This window comes from Sturnira hondurensis, unplaced genomic scaffold (assembly GCF_014824575.4).
Source record: "Sturnira hondurensis isolate 20B ecotype Veracruz unplaced genomic scaffold, ASM1482457v3 Scaffold0023417, whole genome shotgun sequence".
NCBI classification, from domain to species: domain Eukaryota; kingdom Metazoa; phylum Chordata; class Mammalia; order Chiroptera; family Phyllostomidae; genus Sturnira; species Sturnira hondurensis.
This window is the reverse complement of record NW_028096048.1, coordinates 35044-54910: the sequence shown is the minus strand read 5'-3', so window position 1 is coordinate 54910 and position 19867 is coordinate 35044. Positions and strand designations below refer to the sequence as shown.

General features: G+C 41.7%; 1 protein-coding gene across 1 annotated transcript; it reads left to right on the top strand.

Moving 5' to 3' along the window:
- Positions 1–436: 436 nt before the first annotated feature.
- On the top strand, positions 437–14532 carry TRIM6 (tripartite motif containing 6). The gene is made up of 7 exons (XM_037037749.1): positions 437–514; positions 8383–8865; positions 9308–9403; positions 10070–10300; positions 12724–12746; positions 14111–14211; positions 14498–14532. Exons 2-7 carry the CDS (start codon positions 8434–8436, stop codon positions 14530–14532), a joined length of 918 nt encoding a protein of 305 aa, XP_036893644.1. The 5' UTR covers positions 437–514; positions 8383–8433.
- The last annotated feature ends 5335 nt before the right edge of the window (positions 14533–19867 follow it).

Genomic DNA, 19867 nt, shown 5'->3' with positions numbered 1-19867 from the left:
CAGGTCAGTAATCAAGTCCATTTTCAGTCCGACATCAGTATCCCCACTAGTCCTGAGTGCGTGACCTGCCTTCCAGGTTGAGTTGAGGGGGTCGAGGGTGGAGGAAGTGTAGGGGAGACCACTGCAGGTTTGAGTTGACTCTAGTTTGGGAAGGGAGCCCAGATAAGGTGCCTTTGGAGGTAGGAGTAGACTGGAAAGAGTAGTGATAGTTAAACCCTGATTCTGGAAGCCAAAGAATGTGGGGAGGCAGCTCTTGGAAGGTCTAGTAGGGAATGAGAGCAAACTGGGCCTGGGTGGGTTCAGAGGTCGGCAGCCCCTCCCCCATCCCCGGCCTCTCTGCTCCAGGAAGTGAGCACCGTTTATCCTCCCAGGAGGCCGGGACCTCCCCTCGGAGGATTTGGGAGCTGAGCCACCGGCTCCAGCCGGATCTGCCGGTCGGAGGCGGAGAAGACCTGCTGGTCTCCGACGGGAGCGGCGCCACGCGCTGAGTGTACGCCAGAAAAACACCGCAAAAGTGAGTGCCTTCTGTTTTCTCGCAGAATGTTATTTCAAACTCCATGGTTTGCTCTAGTGCCTGATCACCTGGCGCTGCTGACACCTGGAGCTCCCTGGCTTTTCATTCCCTCCGTGTGCCCTTCGCAGGGAGATGTCTGCCGGTCCCTGTGACTGGGCGGCTTAATGTCACTTGTGGCACAGGAGACAGCAGTGAAAGAAATGAGGTCCCTTCCCCTAGGGAGCTCACGGTAGAGATAACTTTTATCTTTCTTTTTTATACTTGCGGCAAGTGAGCTTAGGGACAGCATTTAACCAATCATTCAATCAAGGCAGAAATATGTGGTTCAGACCGTGGGTGATGGGTGCCGGCTGCCCGCTGTGTTTCATTTCTGGCTCAGTTACTCAGATGCGGCTGTGTGACCCACACCCGTTCTTCAGCTTCATTTTTTCCAATCTGTAAGATGGACAGAGTAATAAATACTTTTATCCTAGAGTGTTGGTAAGGAGTGAGGCGGAGACTTAAATGCACAGGAGACCGCCTGCCAAATAGATATGCTATTACTGTTACTCAAATTATTAAGTTGTTATGGACAAACTCAATGCCAACCTTTTAAAAATGCACAAGTTTTGAAATAGCACAGAGAATAAAATATGGCACAATGCACAATAATCAAGGAAAATATGACTACTGACATAAATAGGTTAAAATACAGCAGTTACGAATTACAAGTGGAATTTCACAGATGCAGGGAAAAAGTCATATTTTATCATTTATCCTTAAAAATCTGTTAATGGATTATCGAATACTCAGGGAGAAGAAACCTGTTCAGGACAATGTTGTAAGAATTTGCAGAGTTAATCAAAATGTTTTTGAAATTAAGGTTAGTGATTTCTTTTGAGGTGAAGTTTAAAATATTTGGAGCTGATTATGTGCAAATTCAAATACTTGTGGAGCACCACCTGTTAATCAATTTCAGATCACAGGTTAAAGGAAATATAATCCTACATGAAGATGAAGTTATTGTTATTCTGTAAACACAAACTCTATTTTATAAATGCAGTTGCCACCTGTTCGGACGTTTACTTCACTTTCACTAGAGCTCCTAGGTGGGGGGCAGCTCTGTCTTTCTTATTTCCAATTTATATTCTGGCCCCAGCCCCCACTTCCATCCTGGTCCAACCTTTAATAGCTCCTGCCCAGTCACTGACTCTATTATGAAAGCCATTTTGATACTGAATTGTAACCTATTCTAATAGATCTCAGTATCAGTCCATTCTCCGCCCTGCCCCAGCCCCACCTTTTCTAGCTATTTTGCAGCCTAAATCGCATCTACTTGGGAAGGAGGCCGCCTTACCAGAGGCACTGCTTCTGAAACTTTAATGTGCATGTGAATCACTGAAGATGTTCAAGTGCAGAGACTGATCGGGTTCTGGTAAATGCCTAGAGGCCCTGTACAAATAGCTCTACTAGATGCCAGTGCTTGTAGTTAGCAGACCACTTGACTTTAATTCAGGCTTTTCTGATTTAACTCTTCAGGAATTGGCCTCTTTCATTTGCTAATTTGATCATTAACAAAAGGACCTCAGGCTGTAGGTTCTGCGATCCTCACTGAGCCAGACTGGCATCTGTCCATTCGTGCTGCTTTTGGGACCTGACCTCAGTCTAGGACTCAGCCTTCCATGTCTCCAGTGGGCTGCACTCATCCACAGCTGGTGGTCAGGGGCCTGGTATGAGGAACAGGGTTACTGAAACCGTTGTTAACTGCATTCGCTAACTGTCATCCTCCTCCACCATTTCTTTTCTCTACCCTCAACTTTATTATACCCTTTGAAAAGAGACCACAGCTCTTACATCATCTTTTTTCTTTAAGAGTCCTGTCTTGACTATCCAAAGTGGTGCATTACTTAGTAAAGAAATAAATATAATAGGGCCACATATATAATTTTAAATTTTCTAGGAGCCTCATTAAATAGTAAGAGGAAAGAGGTAAACTTGATTTTATTATATTTAACTGAATGTACCAGAGTATTATTAGGACATGGATCAGTATAAAACCCTTAATGAGATATTTTAGATTATTTTCTCTTACTAAACTTTTGAATCCAGTACCTATTCTATATTTGTATCTCATTTCCAGCTAGCCACATTTCAGATGCTCCGTAGCCACATGTAACTACCATCATGTTTGACAACACAGTTCCAATTGTTGTTTAGAAGCTCAGGAAGCCAAGCTTTCGATTTTTCTCATTGCATTTCTACTTTTGTTTTTGTCTGCTCTAATGAGTTATAATTTACATCTACTAAGTTATCAGCTTTAAGTTTTGAGTTCCAGGAGTTTTGACATACCTGTAGTTGTATGACCACCAACATGTTACATAAAGGTCATTTCCATCACCCCCCACATTTCCTTATGTCTCTGCACAGTTCATCCCCTTCTCATATACCTGGGCCCTGGAATCCACTAATCTACTTTCAAACAGTATAGTTTTATTTTTCCTACAATTTTTGTAAATGGAATTATACAGTAACTTTGCTGTCTACTTTCTTTCATGTTGGGTGATGTCTTTGAGATGTATCTTGTATGTATCAGTAGTTCCATATTATTGTTTTGTAATATGCCATTGTTTGGATATACCACAATTTGTTTATTTACCAGTTAACAGTTTTATGGGTTATTTCAAGTTTTTGGTGATTCCTGCATTGCATTTATGAAACAAACTCACCCCTAAAAGATTCGTGTATACCAGGTACACTTTCGCTTGAAGTAAATGTATGTGTCTGTATATTCGTTGGGGAGATGTAGTGGACCTTCACTTAAGATGGTATGGTATCGCCAAAAATTTCTTAAGAGTGGTTTTATATTCCCAGCAAAATTGAGGGGACAGTGAAGAGATACTCTATATACCCTCTGCCCTCACACATCCATGTTACCATCTCCCACCAGAGTGGTACATTTGCTACAGTGGATGCACCTGCACTGATACAGCATAATCATCCATAGTCTGTGGTTTGCATGTTCTGTACCTTCTGTGGGTTTGGGCAAGTGCATAATGACATTGATCATCGAGATAATGACATTGAGACATCGTAGTCTCAAACAGAGTAGTTTCAGTGCCCTCTGAATCTTTTGTGCTCTCTCTACCTGTTCCTGTCCTCACCCCAACCCCTGGCAACCACTGATCATTTCCTTGTCTGCATCATTTTTCCTTTTCCAGAATATCATGTAGTTGGAGATCTGCAGTATGTAGTATTTTTAGATTGATTTTTTTCACGTAGTAATATGAATTTAAGTTTACTCCATGCTTCTTCACGGTTTCATAGCTTATTTATTTTTAGAGCTGAATACTATTTTGTTGCCTGGATATACCACAGTTTACTTATCTATTCATCTATGAGGGGCATCATGGTTGCTTCCAAGTTTTGACAATTATGACCAAAGCTGCTATATATATATCTGTGTTCAGGTTTTTGTGTAGCTATAAGTTTCATCTCCTTCATTTAAATACCAAGGAGTGTGGTGACTGGATCATATGGTGTAAGAGTATATTTAGTTTTACAAGAAACTACAAAGCTCTCTTCCAAAGTGGGTGCATGGTTTGGCAGTTCCACCAGCAGCCAGTGAGCACCCTGTGGCGCCACGTGCTCACCCGCATTTGGAGATACGTGTATTCCCGATTTTGGTCATTCTAACAGGTGTGTAGGGTCTCTCCTTGCTGTTTTAATTCACATTTCCCTGATGACGTGATGACACATGAGGTGGAACATCTTTTCATGTGCTTATTTGCCATCTGTGTATCCTTGGTGGGGTGCCCTTTAATAAGGTCTTTGGCTCATTTTTAAATTTGGTTTGTTTTTTTATTGTTGTTTTCCTTCTAAAAAAAGAAAGAAAATGTTTTTTTAAAGATTTTATTTATTTTCTCTTTTAGAGTGAAGGAGAGGAAAGGGAAGGAGAAAGAGAGGGAGAGAAATATCAATGTGTGGTTGCCTATTGCGTGCCCCCTGCTGGAGACCTGTCCCACAATCCAGGCATGTGTCCTGACTAGGAATAGAAAACCTGAAACCCTTTGGTTCGCAGGCCAGTGCTCAGTCCACTGAGCCACACCAGCCAGGGTATAACATTGTCTATTCTTATGTGAGTTTTGGAAAATTATGTCTTTAAGCGAACTACTCCTTTTTATTGAGGTTATCAAATTTGTGGACATAGAATTTTTTATATTAGTCCTTTATTATGCTTTTAGTGTCCACAGAATTTGTAGTGGTGATATCTCTCCTTTCATTTCTATTATTAGTAATTTGTATCCTCTCTTTTTTCTTATTTAGCCTGGCTGAATATTTGTGTATTTTATTGACCTTTCAAACACAGTTATTTTTAACGTTAAAATTTCATAAAATAGCACTTTTGTTTCTTTTGGAACACCCCAGTGCCAACATCAAGTTTATCTATGAACTCAGCAGTAAGATATGATTTTAATCCCATTATAAAGTTAATTGTTCATCTGTTGGGTTAGGTACAGTGCTAAGCTCTGGGAGATGCCCTCATAATCCCAATTATGTAAAGCTGAAAAACCCTCATATTATGGTGTTCTAAGTGAGGCTATGTAGGTATGTAAGGAAATATTAAATGAACTAAGTGTCCATTGTCCATACGTGTGATTAATTTGGTTAAACATTAGTATCTTAGATGATAGATAAATGCTGTGTGATACTAGTTAGTTGCTTGATTTCCTTAATTTGTTAACAATTTTATTCTGTACCCTTCATAGAAAAGTGGAATAGGGAGGAAAAGTAAGAATACTGGCTCTGTAGCCTGAGCGTCTGCATTCTAATCCTGCATCTACCACTTGGACTAGCTCCCTAGCCTCTCTGGGCCTCCATTTATACAACTGTGAAATGGGGTTAAAGAGAAACTTGGTGTTAAAAGGAATTCTTGGCTTGTATTATGTAAAATAATTAGATTATTGCCTGACACATAACAGACTTTTAATACTAACTCTTACTTAGCATTGCTGTTCGTAAACTGGGCAAAGCTAGTGAACAGGTCCAGGACCTGCAAGAGCACCAGCGAACACTAGGTGGAAGCACAAGGTTTTTGTTTTCAACTTGAGCTCCAGGCAATGCCCTGTACTCACCCTGCACAGCTGTGCATGCTGTGTTTCACATAATGTTTTCCGTATTCTTGGACAGCTTCTTTGGCCCTTTCTTTTGTAACAGTGTGTTATTCCTGCAGGTAATTTGAGGGTGTTTATCTCCCAGTTGGTACAAATTACAGGACCTTGTTATCTCAAATCATACTCACATTGACCATATTGTATATAAGTGTATATCTGCATTTGCTAGGGGACTAGACAAAGAAAAATTGTGAAATTACACTTGCTCTCAGCCCTCCTGTGCCCTCTCCTGCACATGGGGGTCACAGTTGGGACCAGGGCACTAACAGTGGTGTGTTTGTGAGCTGGCTCTTTTTAAATAGCCCAAACAAGACTTCAGTTAGGCAAGCAGAGCAAATGGCTACTAATGAAAGTGATTCATTGCTGGAATGGTAGAAAAAGAACTAAAAAAAATTCACAATGCGTTGTAAGACAACAGTAGTATAATTTAACTACTGAAAACTTCCAAGAATGAGAATAAAGATGCTTTTCAATGAGGACATTTATCTTAATGTCCTCAACACAGACAAAAAATAAAGTTAGAATAAGCTCTGGCACCTTGAGTGTCTACTTAGCCAAGCTTTTAGATTTCTTGTTCCAAAGCTAGAGACTGATATATTCAGGATTCGGACCTGAAAGAATTATTGTGGGGTTATAGTATATAATGCCTATAAAAAATTCAGCCATTGCCTAGCACATAAAAAGTGATCAGAAAATGGCATCTACGATTATTTCCTGCCTTTCTTCCACTCTTCCTTAACACAAATATTTTCATGCATACATACCTGTTTGAATTAATAATGATTGTTTTTGTCTAATGTCTTCAAAAATGGATTTGCCCCCTGTGGAAGTCTAAATGGTATACCTCCTTGTAGAGTGCTCTTTATTTCATTCATTGTTATTTCCCCAGGCCAACTGTAGTACCGTGCTTGACTCTTAGGGTGTCTCCCTTGGCATGCCTGTGTCAAAGCTGTGATTGGGGAGAATTCTGAACCAGAAGACACAAGCTAGCCTACCCTTCATTTTTTTCTTTCCCCATTCATTTTTTGTTAATATATAGTTCAAATACCATAAAATTCACCCTTAAAAGATGTGCAAGCATTTTAATTTGGGGGGGTATAATCACCAAGCTGTTCAACCAGCACCACTGTGTAACTCCAGAATATTTCATCACCCCTAGAAGAGATCCCAAACCCATTAACAGTCTCTTCCCACTTAATGTAAATGAAGTAATATAATATGTGGCTTTTATATTTGGCTTCATTCATTTAGTATAATGTTATCAATATTCATTGATGTTGTGGCATGGATCAGTACTTTATTTCTCCCTTCTCTCCATGTTTACACTTTTCTCCTGCTTTTCCAAAATGCTGTAAGACCTTTGTTCCAGCCACTCCACCTGTATGTATACCTTCTCCTCAAGTCTTTTTTCTGTGGATTATCCTATCACTAGAATGTGTGTTCCTCCACCTTTCCACCTGTCCCCTCTTTCCCCCCACACGTGGGCCCCCTAATGGTCCTATCAAAGTTTGTGACAGGCCCTGGTGAAATTTTCTTCTCAAATGAGAACTTTCCTGTTTTCACACTCCTCCAGGTCTGTGCCTGGCTTATACCACCTTTACCACTTAACTTTCTCCTTAAAATTAGGAGGTTGAGGGCAGAGCTTTGAACTAGGATTATGGACGTATTAAGCTATGCCAACTCTACAACTTACAAGATATGTGATTTTTATAAAGTCATTTAATTTCCCTATTTCGTTATCAAAGGACCAAAAATATTCTTTTTTATTCCAAGTTTTCCTATGAGGCATAAAGAAAGCAGGGGAGCGTGATTTCTAAATCACAACTGGTTATGAAAGTGTTAGTTGTAAAAATATTACCTCATGTTACTATGGTCATAGTTTCTTCGGGGTTCTGGGGTAGGGATGAGAGGGCTCCGTGTAGAACACAGGCCTCACAGTAAATGATACCCTTTGATCTTGGAAATCAGATACTGAGAGCCATGCCCCAGTGATGGCAAAGAGAAGTGTAAAGGCTCATGAGAAAGGCCTAATCTGTGGAGGAATGAGGAAGTTGCAGGTGTTAATTATTAAAAGTTGAGGACTTGTAAGGCGGACAGTGTCGTAGGTAGGAGGATACAGTAGCAGACAAAAACGAGGTCTGTGATCCCATGGAGTCTGTGTTCTGGTGAGAGTTCACACTATTAAAGGTATACGTTAGGTGGTGATAAGAAAAATCCAGCAGGTAAGTATATTGAGAGTGATTGTGTGGGCAGCTGAGCATTAGCTAGGCTCAACAGAACAGGCCCCTGTGATGAGAGAGCATGTAAGGAGAGAGCTGAATGAAGTCAGAGTTGTGCCAAGTGTCTAGGGGAAGCAGTAACAGCAAGTGCAAAAGTCCTGAGGCAGCAGTGTGTATTGGTGCTTTTAACACTGAAGGGGTGTTTTGGTAGACTGAGAAGAGGTTAGACAGGTGGTGTCTCACACACGGCCACTCCTCTCCAGGGCCTCCATTTGTCCCTCCATCCAGTAGGAGCAAAAGGAAATTATAATCTTTGCTCTGGTGAGGTCGCAGATTCATGTCTAATATGAGCTGCGGTAAAGAATGTGTTTGAAGTTAGAATGAGAAGCCCTTGTTATCCCGAGTGTCTGACCTCTTACTCCAGGATAGTCAGCATCCTTTTTTTTTTTTCTCCCTCATTTTCTTACTCAGACCCTATTTTGTTTGCATATCTACCCAGGATTCTGTAAGTACCGTAGCAGCCAGGCCTGGGCAGGTGAGAGCCAGAAGAATGGCTGCACTGACTTCAACGGTACTGGTGGACATACGAGATGAGGTGACCTGCCCCATCTGCCTGGAGCTCCTGACGGAACCGTTGAGCATAGACTGTGGCCACAGCTTCTGTCAAGCCTGCATCACAGAGAATAGCAAGGAATCGCTGATTGGCCAAGAAGGAGAAAGCAGCTGTCCTTTGTGTCAGGCCAGCTACCAACTCAGGAACCTGCGGCCTAACCGGCACCTGGCCAACATAGCAGAGAGGCTCAGAGAGGCGGCATTGGGTGCAGGGAAGCAGCTGGAGGTGATTCTTTGTGCACATCATGGTGAGAAGCTCCAGCTCTTCTGTAAGGAGGATGGGAAGCTAATCTGCTGGCTTTGTGAGCGATCTCAGGAGCATCGAGGTCACCACACGTTCCTCATGGAGGAGGTTGCCCAGGAGTACCAGGTAGGAGCCCACACGGAAGGAAAGTCGGGAGGAACTGAGGTCTTGGCGGAAACTTAATTCATGTTCTAGTTCAATTTCTTTGTAGTCCTCCCATTTAGCTAGAGCAATGAATCTAGAAAACTCCCTGTGGCCAAGAGGAGAGACTACATCTTCCTTGCTGTGCAGCATCAGCTCTGCATGGCCTTTTAACTAAAGGATGCTGCTGGGGGCAAAGAAAAGGCTTGTGGATTAAGGGGGGTATGTTTTGTCAGCAATGAGAATAAAAGACTTGAAGTGGTCAGGTTCTCGCCCTGGGAGGAAAAAGAATCATCCTGTTTCTACTGGTGTCTGTTCCTGTATATAAAAGTTTGACTTTCTTTGTTGTTGGTTTGTTTTTTTATTCTAGAACATGAGCATAGTCTATCCCATTCATTCCTTGCTTGACTGAATGTGCTTCTTCCAGGAGAAGTTCCAGGAGTCTCTGAAGAGGCTGAGGCAAGAGCAGCAGGAAGCTGAGAAACTAAAAGCTGTGATCATAGCGAGGAGGACATGCTGGAAAGTAAGAGAGACTGTTCCTGAAGGTGTCTTGGGAGCCAGGGCAGGGAATGGGGGCCAAGGGCAAAGAAACTTGGTCCTCTCTGTTCCCAGCTTGGCTAGAAGAGCTTCCCTCTGCCTGTTCCTTCGCTGCAACCTTTCCAAAGAAGGTCGTTGTTCTCCGTGCCAGGCAGGGGAGAGAAAAGGGATATTGAGAAAATCAAAAGGGAATTCAGCATTTTTTGTTTGGTTGGTTGGCTTTTTGTTTTTTAATGACAGTCATATAGGAAAGGAAACGTGGACATTAGCATTACAGTTTCAAGCTCTGAAGCTTGGAAAGGCAGGTTAGGCACAGGCCAGTCATTACTACCTTCACACTCAGAATTGGACAGGGAGGCTGATTTAGAGTCGTGAGAGGCCCTGGAGGATGCTTGAACTCGAAACCTCCCCCAGGAATCGCAGTGTGTATCCAGGAAGCCTCGGTAAGGCTGGCCGAGGCTAATGTTCTGGGAAGAGTGGAGGGTAGAATTGAAGAACCAGGTTTTGCAGGACTTTCTTCCCCTTTATGCCTCCTCCACCAGTGAGACCCAGCCAGGAAAACAGTGCTGAGCCTGACTCCACACCAATTAGAGGGGAGACTCTCAACTCCATAGACTAGCAGTCTTTTTTTTTCTCTTCCATGAACTTGCAGAACCAGATGGAACCTGAAAGACACCGGATCCAGAGAGAGTTTAATCAGTTGAGAAGCATCCTGGACAAAGAGGAGCAGCGGCAACTGAAGAAGCTGGAAGAGGAAGAGAGGAAGGGGCTCAGTATTATAGAAGAAGCTGAGGATGAGCTGGTTCACCAGAGCCAGGCTCTGAAGGAGCTCATCTCAGACCTGGAACGTCGGTGTCAGGGGTCCACAATGGAGCTGCTGCAGGTAAGACTTCCTAAGGAGCCCCCGACCCGAGAGTCAGGGCAAAGAGAAGCTAACTTTCCTGCCCTCCTGACATGGGACTCATGTCCCCATGGGGGCATGGAAAAAATCCCTTCCACCCTGGAGTGCCTCTTATTCAGCTGTCCAGAGGTCATGAATAAAGCATAGATAATTAGAAGAATGTCTTGCTTTTATTTATTATGTATAAAATGTGGTCCAAAAGTTCATTTAATGCTGCAGAGAAAATGCGTGCCCAGTGATATTCTATGGCAGCATTAATTAGTCTCTGAATTATTGATATTTTGGGCAAGAAAAGTTTGTCCCACATGTTGTAGGATGTAGCAGCGTCCCTGGCCTCTACGTACTAGACGCCAGTAGCACCCACCCGCAGCTGTGACAACAAAAACCCCTCCAGACATTGCCAAATGTCCCTTGGGGGAACATCTTCCACCTCCTCCCTGTTGAGAATCACTGGCTATTGGGTACCAGTTGTCTCTGAAACTCTTTAAGGATTTGTCATGTACTTTCACCCAGCTTAGTTACCGGTGATCACATACCAAACTCAAGTTTACTCAGAGATTCTTGTGTAATCACCAGCCCTTCTTTGCTTTCACTCTCTTCTCTAGGGCATAACCATTTAACATGTCATGATTGGAGTTTGAACTGGTCTTTTAAGATACAAAGAAGACTGGGCACTGGTGTATGTGTATGTAGGTCAGCACGGAGAAAGATGTCAAATCTAGAGAGATTAGATGGCGGCGGTGGAACTTAGGTTAAAAACCTGAAGAGCTGGTTTTTATACAGAGTGAATAGTGTGACTGAAGTTGAGGCAGGAAGCACCTTGTGCCATTCTGGAACCTTCAGGCTCTCCCCTGTTTTCTGTTTGTCATTTAATTTCCTCTTGCTCTCCCTTTGTTGGTATAATAATCATCTCTATACTTACTCTTGGGCCCTCATATTGGAGTCAGTGGGTAGTTACTTTCTACCTATTGGAGCTTTTCTTCATTATTTGTGTGTGTTTTCACATCTTCATTTCATTCTTTTTGCCCTTTTATTTCCATCTTTGATGTTGGATTACCCTGAAGTTCCCCCCCCCACCCAGTTCTAGTTCCCTTCCCAGACTCCTCAAACTATAAACATTTCTCCATAAATTCAGAGGGATCATTAATTTATGTTGCTAGTCCATGCATCTGTCTAGACATTCACACACATTAATATGACTACCTGGGGGACATTTTAATTTGAGTGTTATGTCATAGTCAGTTTTTCTAGAGCTTGCCCATCATAGACACATTCTTCCTTCTCTTTTCCATGGCTGCGTGATATTGTTGCCCATTAAGATTTGGTAGCCAGATATAAGCCTGCAGCTTTCAAGTTTCAAAATGTAAACCATAAGAAATAACCCATAGGAGAAATAGCCATGCGGTGGCCCTTGATTGGATCATTTGAGTTCCTCCGTATAACCAAGCCTTAAAATCCTAGATATTTTATATAAGTGGACATATTTACCACCTCTATCACTTTCCATATTTGGGGCAATTTGAATAGTGTTTCCGTTAAATGCCATTAAAAGTAGTTTCAGTAGTTACTCCTGTGTTACACAAATCAAACCATCAGTCACTGAAGTGTACAGAGCAGAAGTTAGGGAGACCAAATAGGCTATGAGATAATTCTGTTTAAGTGAGGCAGATAGTGGCAGTGATAACCTTGAAAAGCTGGTGGCTAAAACAAGGTAAGGATGTGAAACAGACTGGTTTGGTCTAAGATGGGACATCACGGTGAATATAAGGTGGTTTTTAGGGCAGTACTTAAGTTTGGTGATGTGTGAATGCTGGTATCACTGAGGAAGGTGGAAGATAATGAGGAGACCTCATGGTTGCAGGAAAAGTAAGTTTTCCTTTAAAAATCTTGAGTTGGTGATACCTGTGGATATGAGAAGTAGAGTTTGGAATCAACACGTACGTGTGTGTGTGTGTTGAAATCAAGAAAAATAGAAGATATCAGCAAAGGAGACATAGCAGGTTACGGAAGGTGAGGTTTATGAAACAGCCACATTTAAGACCCCTGAGTCATCAGCAACCAGAATGAAATGTATGAGGACAGAAATTACAATTTAATCGTGGGACCAGGCACCATGTCTGGCAAATGCAGGTGATGGATGTATATAATAACATTACACACAAACAGACACAGAGTTGTAAAAATAAAGGTACTAATGAGTGGTTCATACCAGTTTCTCACGTCCCTACGTAGGCTCTCAGGGACAGTGTGCTCTTGAGTTCTTATCTCTACCTCGTGGCCTCCACATTGGGGCTGTCAGTGTTCTTCTTGTATCGCGGTGGGGATGGGGATGGGGGATGGATGGGGCTTTACTAGAGGACAGGGCCTGTGGTGCATTGACTTAACCCTGTCTCTTTCTTCCCTAGGATGTGAGTGGTGTCACAGAAAGGTATGTGCAGGAAAACACAAGGTGGTTCCTTTGGGGTGACAGATTCCTGCACCCACCCATAGAGTTTACCTTGTGGTCATTGGGAAAGGGAAAAAAATCACAAGGCAGGGAAGATTTAGGACTGTGGTGTCTTAAGTTACTCATCATGAGAATTTGGGGGTATTCCAAGATAAAGGGAGTGATGGCCTGGTTTCTGTGGTAGGAGAGTTAGGGTAATGGGAGGTCGCAAACTGTAGTGCCCATAAGAATAAAAGGTTGCAGTATCATTGATTGTCCTAGTACCTTGTGATGGAACTTACATCTGTATCTGTTTTTAGCCCTGACTTGAGCAGTTTATGGCTACCTCAAAATGCACAGGGCTTTTCGTTGCCCGTGTATTTTATCAGAGGGAAGTCTCCTATCTGCATTGTTTCCCAGAGTCCACAATTTAGGTCTTGGGATATCGGCCTTGAATTTTCTTTTCTCTCCCAGCTTTGGAACAGTCCAAGTCTTGCTACCTTGTTCTCCTTACACTTCTGTTTTTCTCAATTCCAGTGAAAGCGTAGACCTGAAGTATTTGAGAAGATTGGTTGTGGCCTGAAATAAAAACATCTCTTTATCCCATACTCTAGAATCTCATTCTTGAGGGTGACTTCGAAAGTTGTCCACAGACTAGGCGGCTTAGAGTTCCTCACAGACTCGTGAAATAATGGAGTCTTGTCTCTTCTGAAGTCTGTACCCTCAGCCTGGAGACGGGGCTATTTTCTTTCTCCAACTGGCATATTCCTAAATTTAAGTGAATCCTAAGAGACACTGAATTCTTAAGATGCTGTTCTGAAGGCTTTTCTTTTTAAGTCTCTGGGAACGTCTAAGGCTTAAAGTCAAAAAATTTTCAGAAAGAAGCCCTTCACTTGGTGCTCTCAAAGCCCCAGTCTCAAGTTTCCTGGTGTTCTGCCTGTCAGGGCACATTTCTGGCCCCTTGTGGTAGACCACCTCAGTAGTCACTGACATTTTAAATATTTTAGTGTTTTTTTTTCTTTTTTTTTTTTTGAGCAAAGGATTTTGCAGCCATTATTTTATTGACTTTTATACAGCCCCTGAGATCAGCAGAAAGAGAAGGAAAAATTATTATGTCTTATATAAAAACAACAAAACAAAGGAGGTTTTAAGGGGTCAAATCTTATCAAAGTTTACACAGAAAGCGAGCAGCTAGTTTCTTGTTCATTTCTCCTGGCTGCAGTATCAGGGCTCCTGTGGAATGGTGCTGGTTTCCTTCAGGAAAGCATGTTGAAGTTCGTCGGGGGGCCTGGGGGATGAAGGGCAGCAGTGCTACAGGAACCCCTGTGGGTCAGCCGTGTAGGAGAGTCATAGTATCTGTTCCCTAGGAGCGAGTACTGGACTCTAAAGAAGCCAGAAGATCTCCCCACCAAGCTGAAGAGTGTGTTTCGAGCCCCAAATCTGAAAAAGATGCTACGAGTGTTCAGAGGTGAGGAGAGAGCACTTGAGGAGAGAGCACTTGAATGTGAGATTATTGTAGTAGTAAGAAGCAAGGAGGAGAGTGGATACAGTTGGTATTTGGGAATAGCGGCAAAGAGGGGGTCGGATGGGTGGGACATCGTGTGAGAAGAAGGTACAGTTCATGTTTGATGGGAGTAAAATGGCCAGCTCACACCCTCACAGAATTCCTTGCCATAACCCTCAGTCAGATAGGGGGAAAGACATCAGACCTGAGGCTGTTGGTTCTATACATGATTGACTTTTTGTCATTACAGAGCTGACAGATGTCCAAAGCTACTGGGGTAAGTAGAACCAAGGCCTCTATGAGCTGCCATGTCCTGGTGCTCCCCAAATATTCCCCCCACACATTCTCAGGTGTAAGCTGGTGACCCTCCTGCCCACCCCCCCCCACCCCCGAGTTCCAATTCCTGCCACCTGCTTCCATGTGGTAAGACCCATGCACTCATCCTCATTGGCTGATGTTGTACCTTTTCCCACAGTGGACGTGACTCTGAATCCACACACAGCTAATTTAAATCTTGTCCTGTCTAAAAACCGGAGACAGGTGAGGTTTGTGGGTGCCAAGCTGTCTGTGTCTCACCTGGAAGAGCACCATGACTGTAGTGTTTTGGGCTCCCAACTCTTCTCCTCGGGAAAACATTACTGGGAGGTAGATGTGACCAAGAAGACTGACTGGATCCTGGGGGTGTGCAGCCATTCAACTGGACCTCCATCCTCTTTCAACCCATTTGTGAACAAGTGGAATGTTTGCTCCGGATACCAACCTCAGAATGGATATTGGGTGATTGGGTTACATCATAAACATGAATATAGAGCCTATGAGGACTCCTCCAGTTCCCTGCTCCTCTCCATGACAGTGCCCCCTCGCCGCGTTGGTGTTTTCTTAGACTATGAGGCTGGCACTGTCTCCTTTTTTAATGTAACAAACCACGGCTTTCCCATCTACACCTTCACTAAATATTACTTTCCTACCACTCTTTGTCCATATTTTAATCCTTGCAACTGTGTTGTCCCAATGACCCTGCGCCGCCCAAACTCTTGAATGTTCTGCTGCCCCACCCACACCCGAGCAGTGCCTTTTAAGGCTCACCCACACCTCAAGTCTCCTTTCTGACCTTCTGTGCTTTGCATTCTTTCTACTTTTTCTTTGAACATCAATCAGTTCTAGAATGTACCTGCTAATGACAATGAACATCTTTCAGTAAGTAATTACAGATCTTGAGATGGGTGGGGGTAACTTTCAACCTTTTACTGTTAATCACGGTCTGGAATTTTGATAGAGGTTTTTCTCTCTCTCTTTTTTTTTTGGTCATGTAGGGGATCAAACTTAGGAAGTTGTCCTAATTCGCTGAAAGTTTTTGTACTGAATGGAAGATTGATTTCAACAGTAATTGACTCTTAACAATTAAGATAATTGTGTTATTTTTATTCTGTTACTGGATTACATTGACTTGTTTCAATTTTTAAATATAATACAAATTCCTGAAATAAGCCACTATAACTTTTTTGTGCAATACTGGATTTGTTTTCGCTAATACATGATTTAGGTTTTGTTTGTATCTGTTTATGAAAGAAATTGATCTGCAATTTTATATTATCACAGGTTTTATAAAATGTAATAAATGAGGTAGTGAATTGCTGTATTTTTGTATAAATGTATATATAAGATTGAGTGTTAAAACCTATTAGAATGTTAATTTTGGTGGCTTTAAAATAAAAATAAAGAGATTCTAGCTTCAGTTTTCACTACAACCTTCATGGATCTTAAAAATTTAAGGGTAGTAATTGAAAGCTTAAAATCTTCCAAATGCATGGAACTAAAGAAATGGGAAAATGACTCATCTGATACAAATTATTTTAGGAAGAGAATGATTTCTTTCAGCGTCTCCACATCCCCTTTATGCTCAACATGAACAGCTAGTTAGTGAGCAACTATGACTTCTGTAGAAAGGTGTTAATATGCTTTTAGATCCCACTGTCAAAGAAATTCTGAGGCAAATGTAAAGGTGCAAACAAATATCGGAGTTGACTAGAGCCAAGTGTTCAGTATGGTAGCCAAGGGCCACCAGCAATTCAAACGTGACTAGTCTGAATTGAGATGGGCTACAAGTGTAAAGTGCAAACTGATTTTGAAGACGTGATTCAAAAAATAATAGATCTTACTAATAGATTTTATATTGTAGATTACAACCATAATCTTTTGGATATGTTGGATTCACTAAAACATGTATTAGCTCATTTCACTTTACCTGTTTGATGTAGGTACTAGAGAATTTAAAATTAGATATGTGCCTCACATTACATTTCTGTTGGGCAGCTAATCCTGTAATGCAATTTCTCCCCCTAAGGGGGCTCTAGTATGAGGCAAATATGTTTGTCTTTACATGAACCCTCCATCTCTCTGAGGCTTGTAGAGGAAGGTAATGGAAGAGAGAAGAGGATCCGAACATATCTAGAAATTGACAATTTGGAAGATGGTAGGAAGGGATCACGGCCTGAGAAGAGATTCTGCATATCTGGTCCCTGTCCTTAGCCCTCAGTGTGTTGGGCATTCGAGTTCCATTATGGTTTGAGGAAATACTAGTTCATCCTCAGGGCTCAGCTCTAGTGTCTGTGGTGAGGTGAAGTGCAGGTCCCAGTAAAAGCCCAGTTTGTTTGCTCTAGGGTAGGGTTTCATTTAAGAGATCAAATTTGTGGGAGGCCAGAGGCCAAATGCACTCGTCATTCTGATTTGGACTTCAGTTGGAAGAAATATGAAAGGACACAGAGCAGACAAACCGGTTCCTGTGAAGCTGTTGGAGCTGGGGATAAGAGATGATGGAGAAAGAATCTCTGAGTAATTGGATCCTTCCCATTTATTTTGCCTTGTAGTAAGTTCTAGGCTAAAGGAGTTAGCCCAGCTATCCTCTTCCTATGGAAGTTTCTAGAAATCGACCTTAGATAATAGAGAAATCAAAAAGCCTGCTGGGAAGCTGTAGGTGAGTTGTAGGGAGAACAACTAGGATGTGTGGGATGAGTCTGCAGTTCTGGCTTTCCCCTGGGGCCATCTGGGCGGAGGCCCACTGGCCTTGACATTTAGCCTAACAGTAGGCTAAAGTGCTATGCAAAATCAAAAACAAAGGATTGAATACTAAAGAAATTTATTTACTGTTCATGTGAAAATATGATTGGAACTAGTGGGTAAGTAGCACTATTCCACTTGGGATTCGTGGGCCCATCTTTCTTCTATCTGTGGCTCTGCTGTCCCCTAGGACAGTGTTGGGTCAGCAGGAAGACAGCAGAAGAGTCAAGACAACTGGGGAGACAATGTGTTTCTTAAATCCTTAGATCACATACAGAATTCATAATTTCTGCTTACTTTCTGTTGCTGAGAAGAGCTATGTGGCCCTACCTAACTACAAGAAAGATTGTAAAACTTTTTTAGCTACGTGCAATCATGAACAGTCAAATTTCAAGGGAACATGCAGATTTTGGTAGAGACCTAGTGGCCTGGAGCCTTAAACTCCACTTCCTCACAGAAGACCCAGGATCTTCGAATTTTTTTTCTGTGCTGTTCATTCCATCCTAAAGCCTAAAGTTTATAAGGAAAATACTGGAAGGGTAATTTCTAGAGTGAGGACCTTTTACAACACCTTTATTATGTCATTGACATACATAAATTGCACATATTTCGAGTATAAAATTTAATAAATTTTGACTTGTGAAACATCGTCATCATCAAGCGAATCAAGATATCTACCCTCTTCAAAAGTTTCTTCCGGCCCCTTTGTAATCTCTTCTGCCCCTGCTCACCTCCCCCCCCCCCCCCCCCAGCAACCACTGTTCTGCCTTTTTTCATGATAGTTTGCATTTTCTAGAGTTTCATATAAATAAATCATTTGGTATTACTGTCTGGTACCTTTCATTCTCCAGATTGTTGCTTATATCAAGAGCCCATTCCATTTTTATTGCCAAGTACTATTTCATTGTATCAATGGATCATTATATTAATACAATCACTGAATGTAACAACTTATCCATTTATCTGTTGATGCAAATTTGGATGGTTTGAAGCTCTTGATGACTACAAATGTAACTGCTAAATGAACATTTTTTGTAAAAACTTTTCTTCCAGTAAACATATGCTTTCATTTCTTGGCTGATTACATAGCAGTAAGAGAGCTGGGCTACATGAAAGATACATGGGTAAGGTTTTTGAAGCCAGCAAACTGTTTTCTGGCGTGCCAGTGCCATTTTACCACTGAGTTTAGTTGCTCTACGTCCTTGGCATGACTTGGCTCAGTCTGTCTTTAATTTTAAACATTTGACTAGTGTGCAGTGAGGTAATTCACGTGGATGTAATCTGCATTTCTTTAACTATTTGGGATAGTGACTTCTGCATATCTTCTTTGGTGAATGAATGGTCTCCAAGTTTTTGGTCATTTTTTTAAAATTGGGCTTCTTAATTTTCTTGTTTCTGAGTTTTGAATTTTTATACTTCGTCTTAAAATATATTTATTGATTTGAGAGAGACAAAAATATCAGTGTGAGAGAGAAACATTGATTGGTTGCCTTCCATACACACCCCATCCAGTACAGTCCCCTCATTATAAAACTGATTTGCAAATATCTCTTCCCAGAATATGGCTTGCCTTTTCATTCTCTTAATAGCCTTTCAAAGAGCAAAAGTTTTTAATTTTGGCGATGTCCAATTTAGCAAGTTTATCTTCTATGGATTGTGATTTTGATGTTTTATCTAAGAACTTTTCCTAACCAAGGGTCACAAAGAATGATTACCAAGCATTCTTCTAGGAGTTTTATAATTTTAAGCTTTAGATTAATAACGTAAAGGTGTACAGTAAGTCCCCAGATATTTGGAAACAAACCACAATTTTAAATGATTTAACGGTCAAAAAAGAAAAGGGGAAATAAATAGTATCTTGAATGAAAACAAAAACATCAAAATTGTGAGATAAAGGTAACCTAATAGAAAGTAACACATTAGCTCTAGTGCTGTATTAGAAAAGACCTCAAATCAATGACCTTACCTCCCACCTTATGAGAAAAAAACAGGAGATGAGCAAGTGAAATACAAAAAGCAGATAGCAAAATAGGAAACCAAAATACTTCAGGAAATCAAACCAAAATCAGATTCTCTAAGAGGATCAATTAAATGAATAGAACTCTAGCCAGATGAGTGAAATTGCAAACCCAGACAAAAATATCTGCATACTTAACACTCATCTCTTGAACAGAACCTCCTGGCCCCAGAGATGGTGCCCTGTGCTGACAAGACTTTGAAACCTATGGGTTGAATACAATTTTTAAAACCCAGAGAAGGTATCTGAATTCAAAACAAAAAATCCAGAGAGTACCAAGTACCAGGAATCGGTTGTAGGGCTTTCCCTTCCCATCATCTCTGAAAGTATATGTGGCCATCACACCGTGTTTTACTTCTGGGGCCTTAGGACTTGCTGAGTTATATTTACAGATGTGGAGTCCACAGTAGAAGGTTTGGGTGGGCCCAGGAGAATCTCTGCATAAGGAGCTTCAATCTGCAGGATTTTCTGTGGACAGTGAGCAGGCAAGAATATCCAGAGCCATCACCTGATGGTAACCAGAAGTTTTTCTCAGCCCTGGGAACC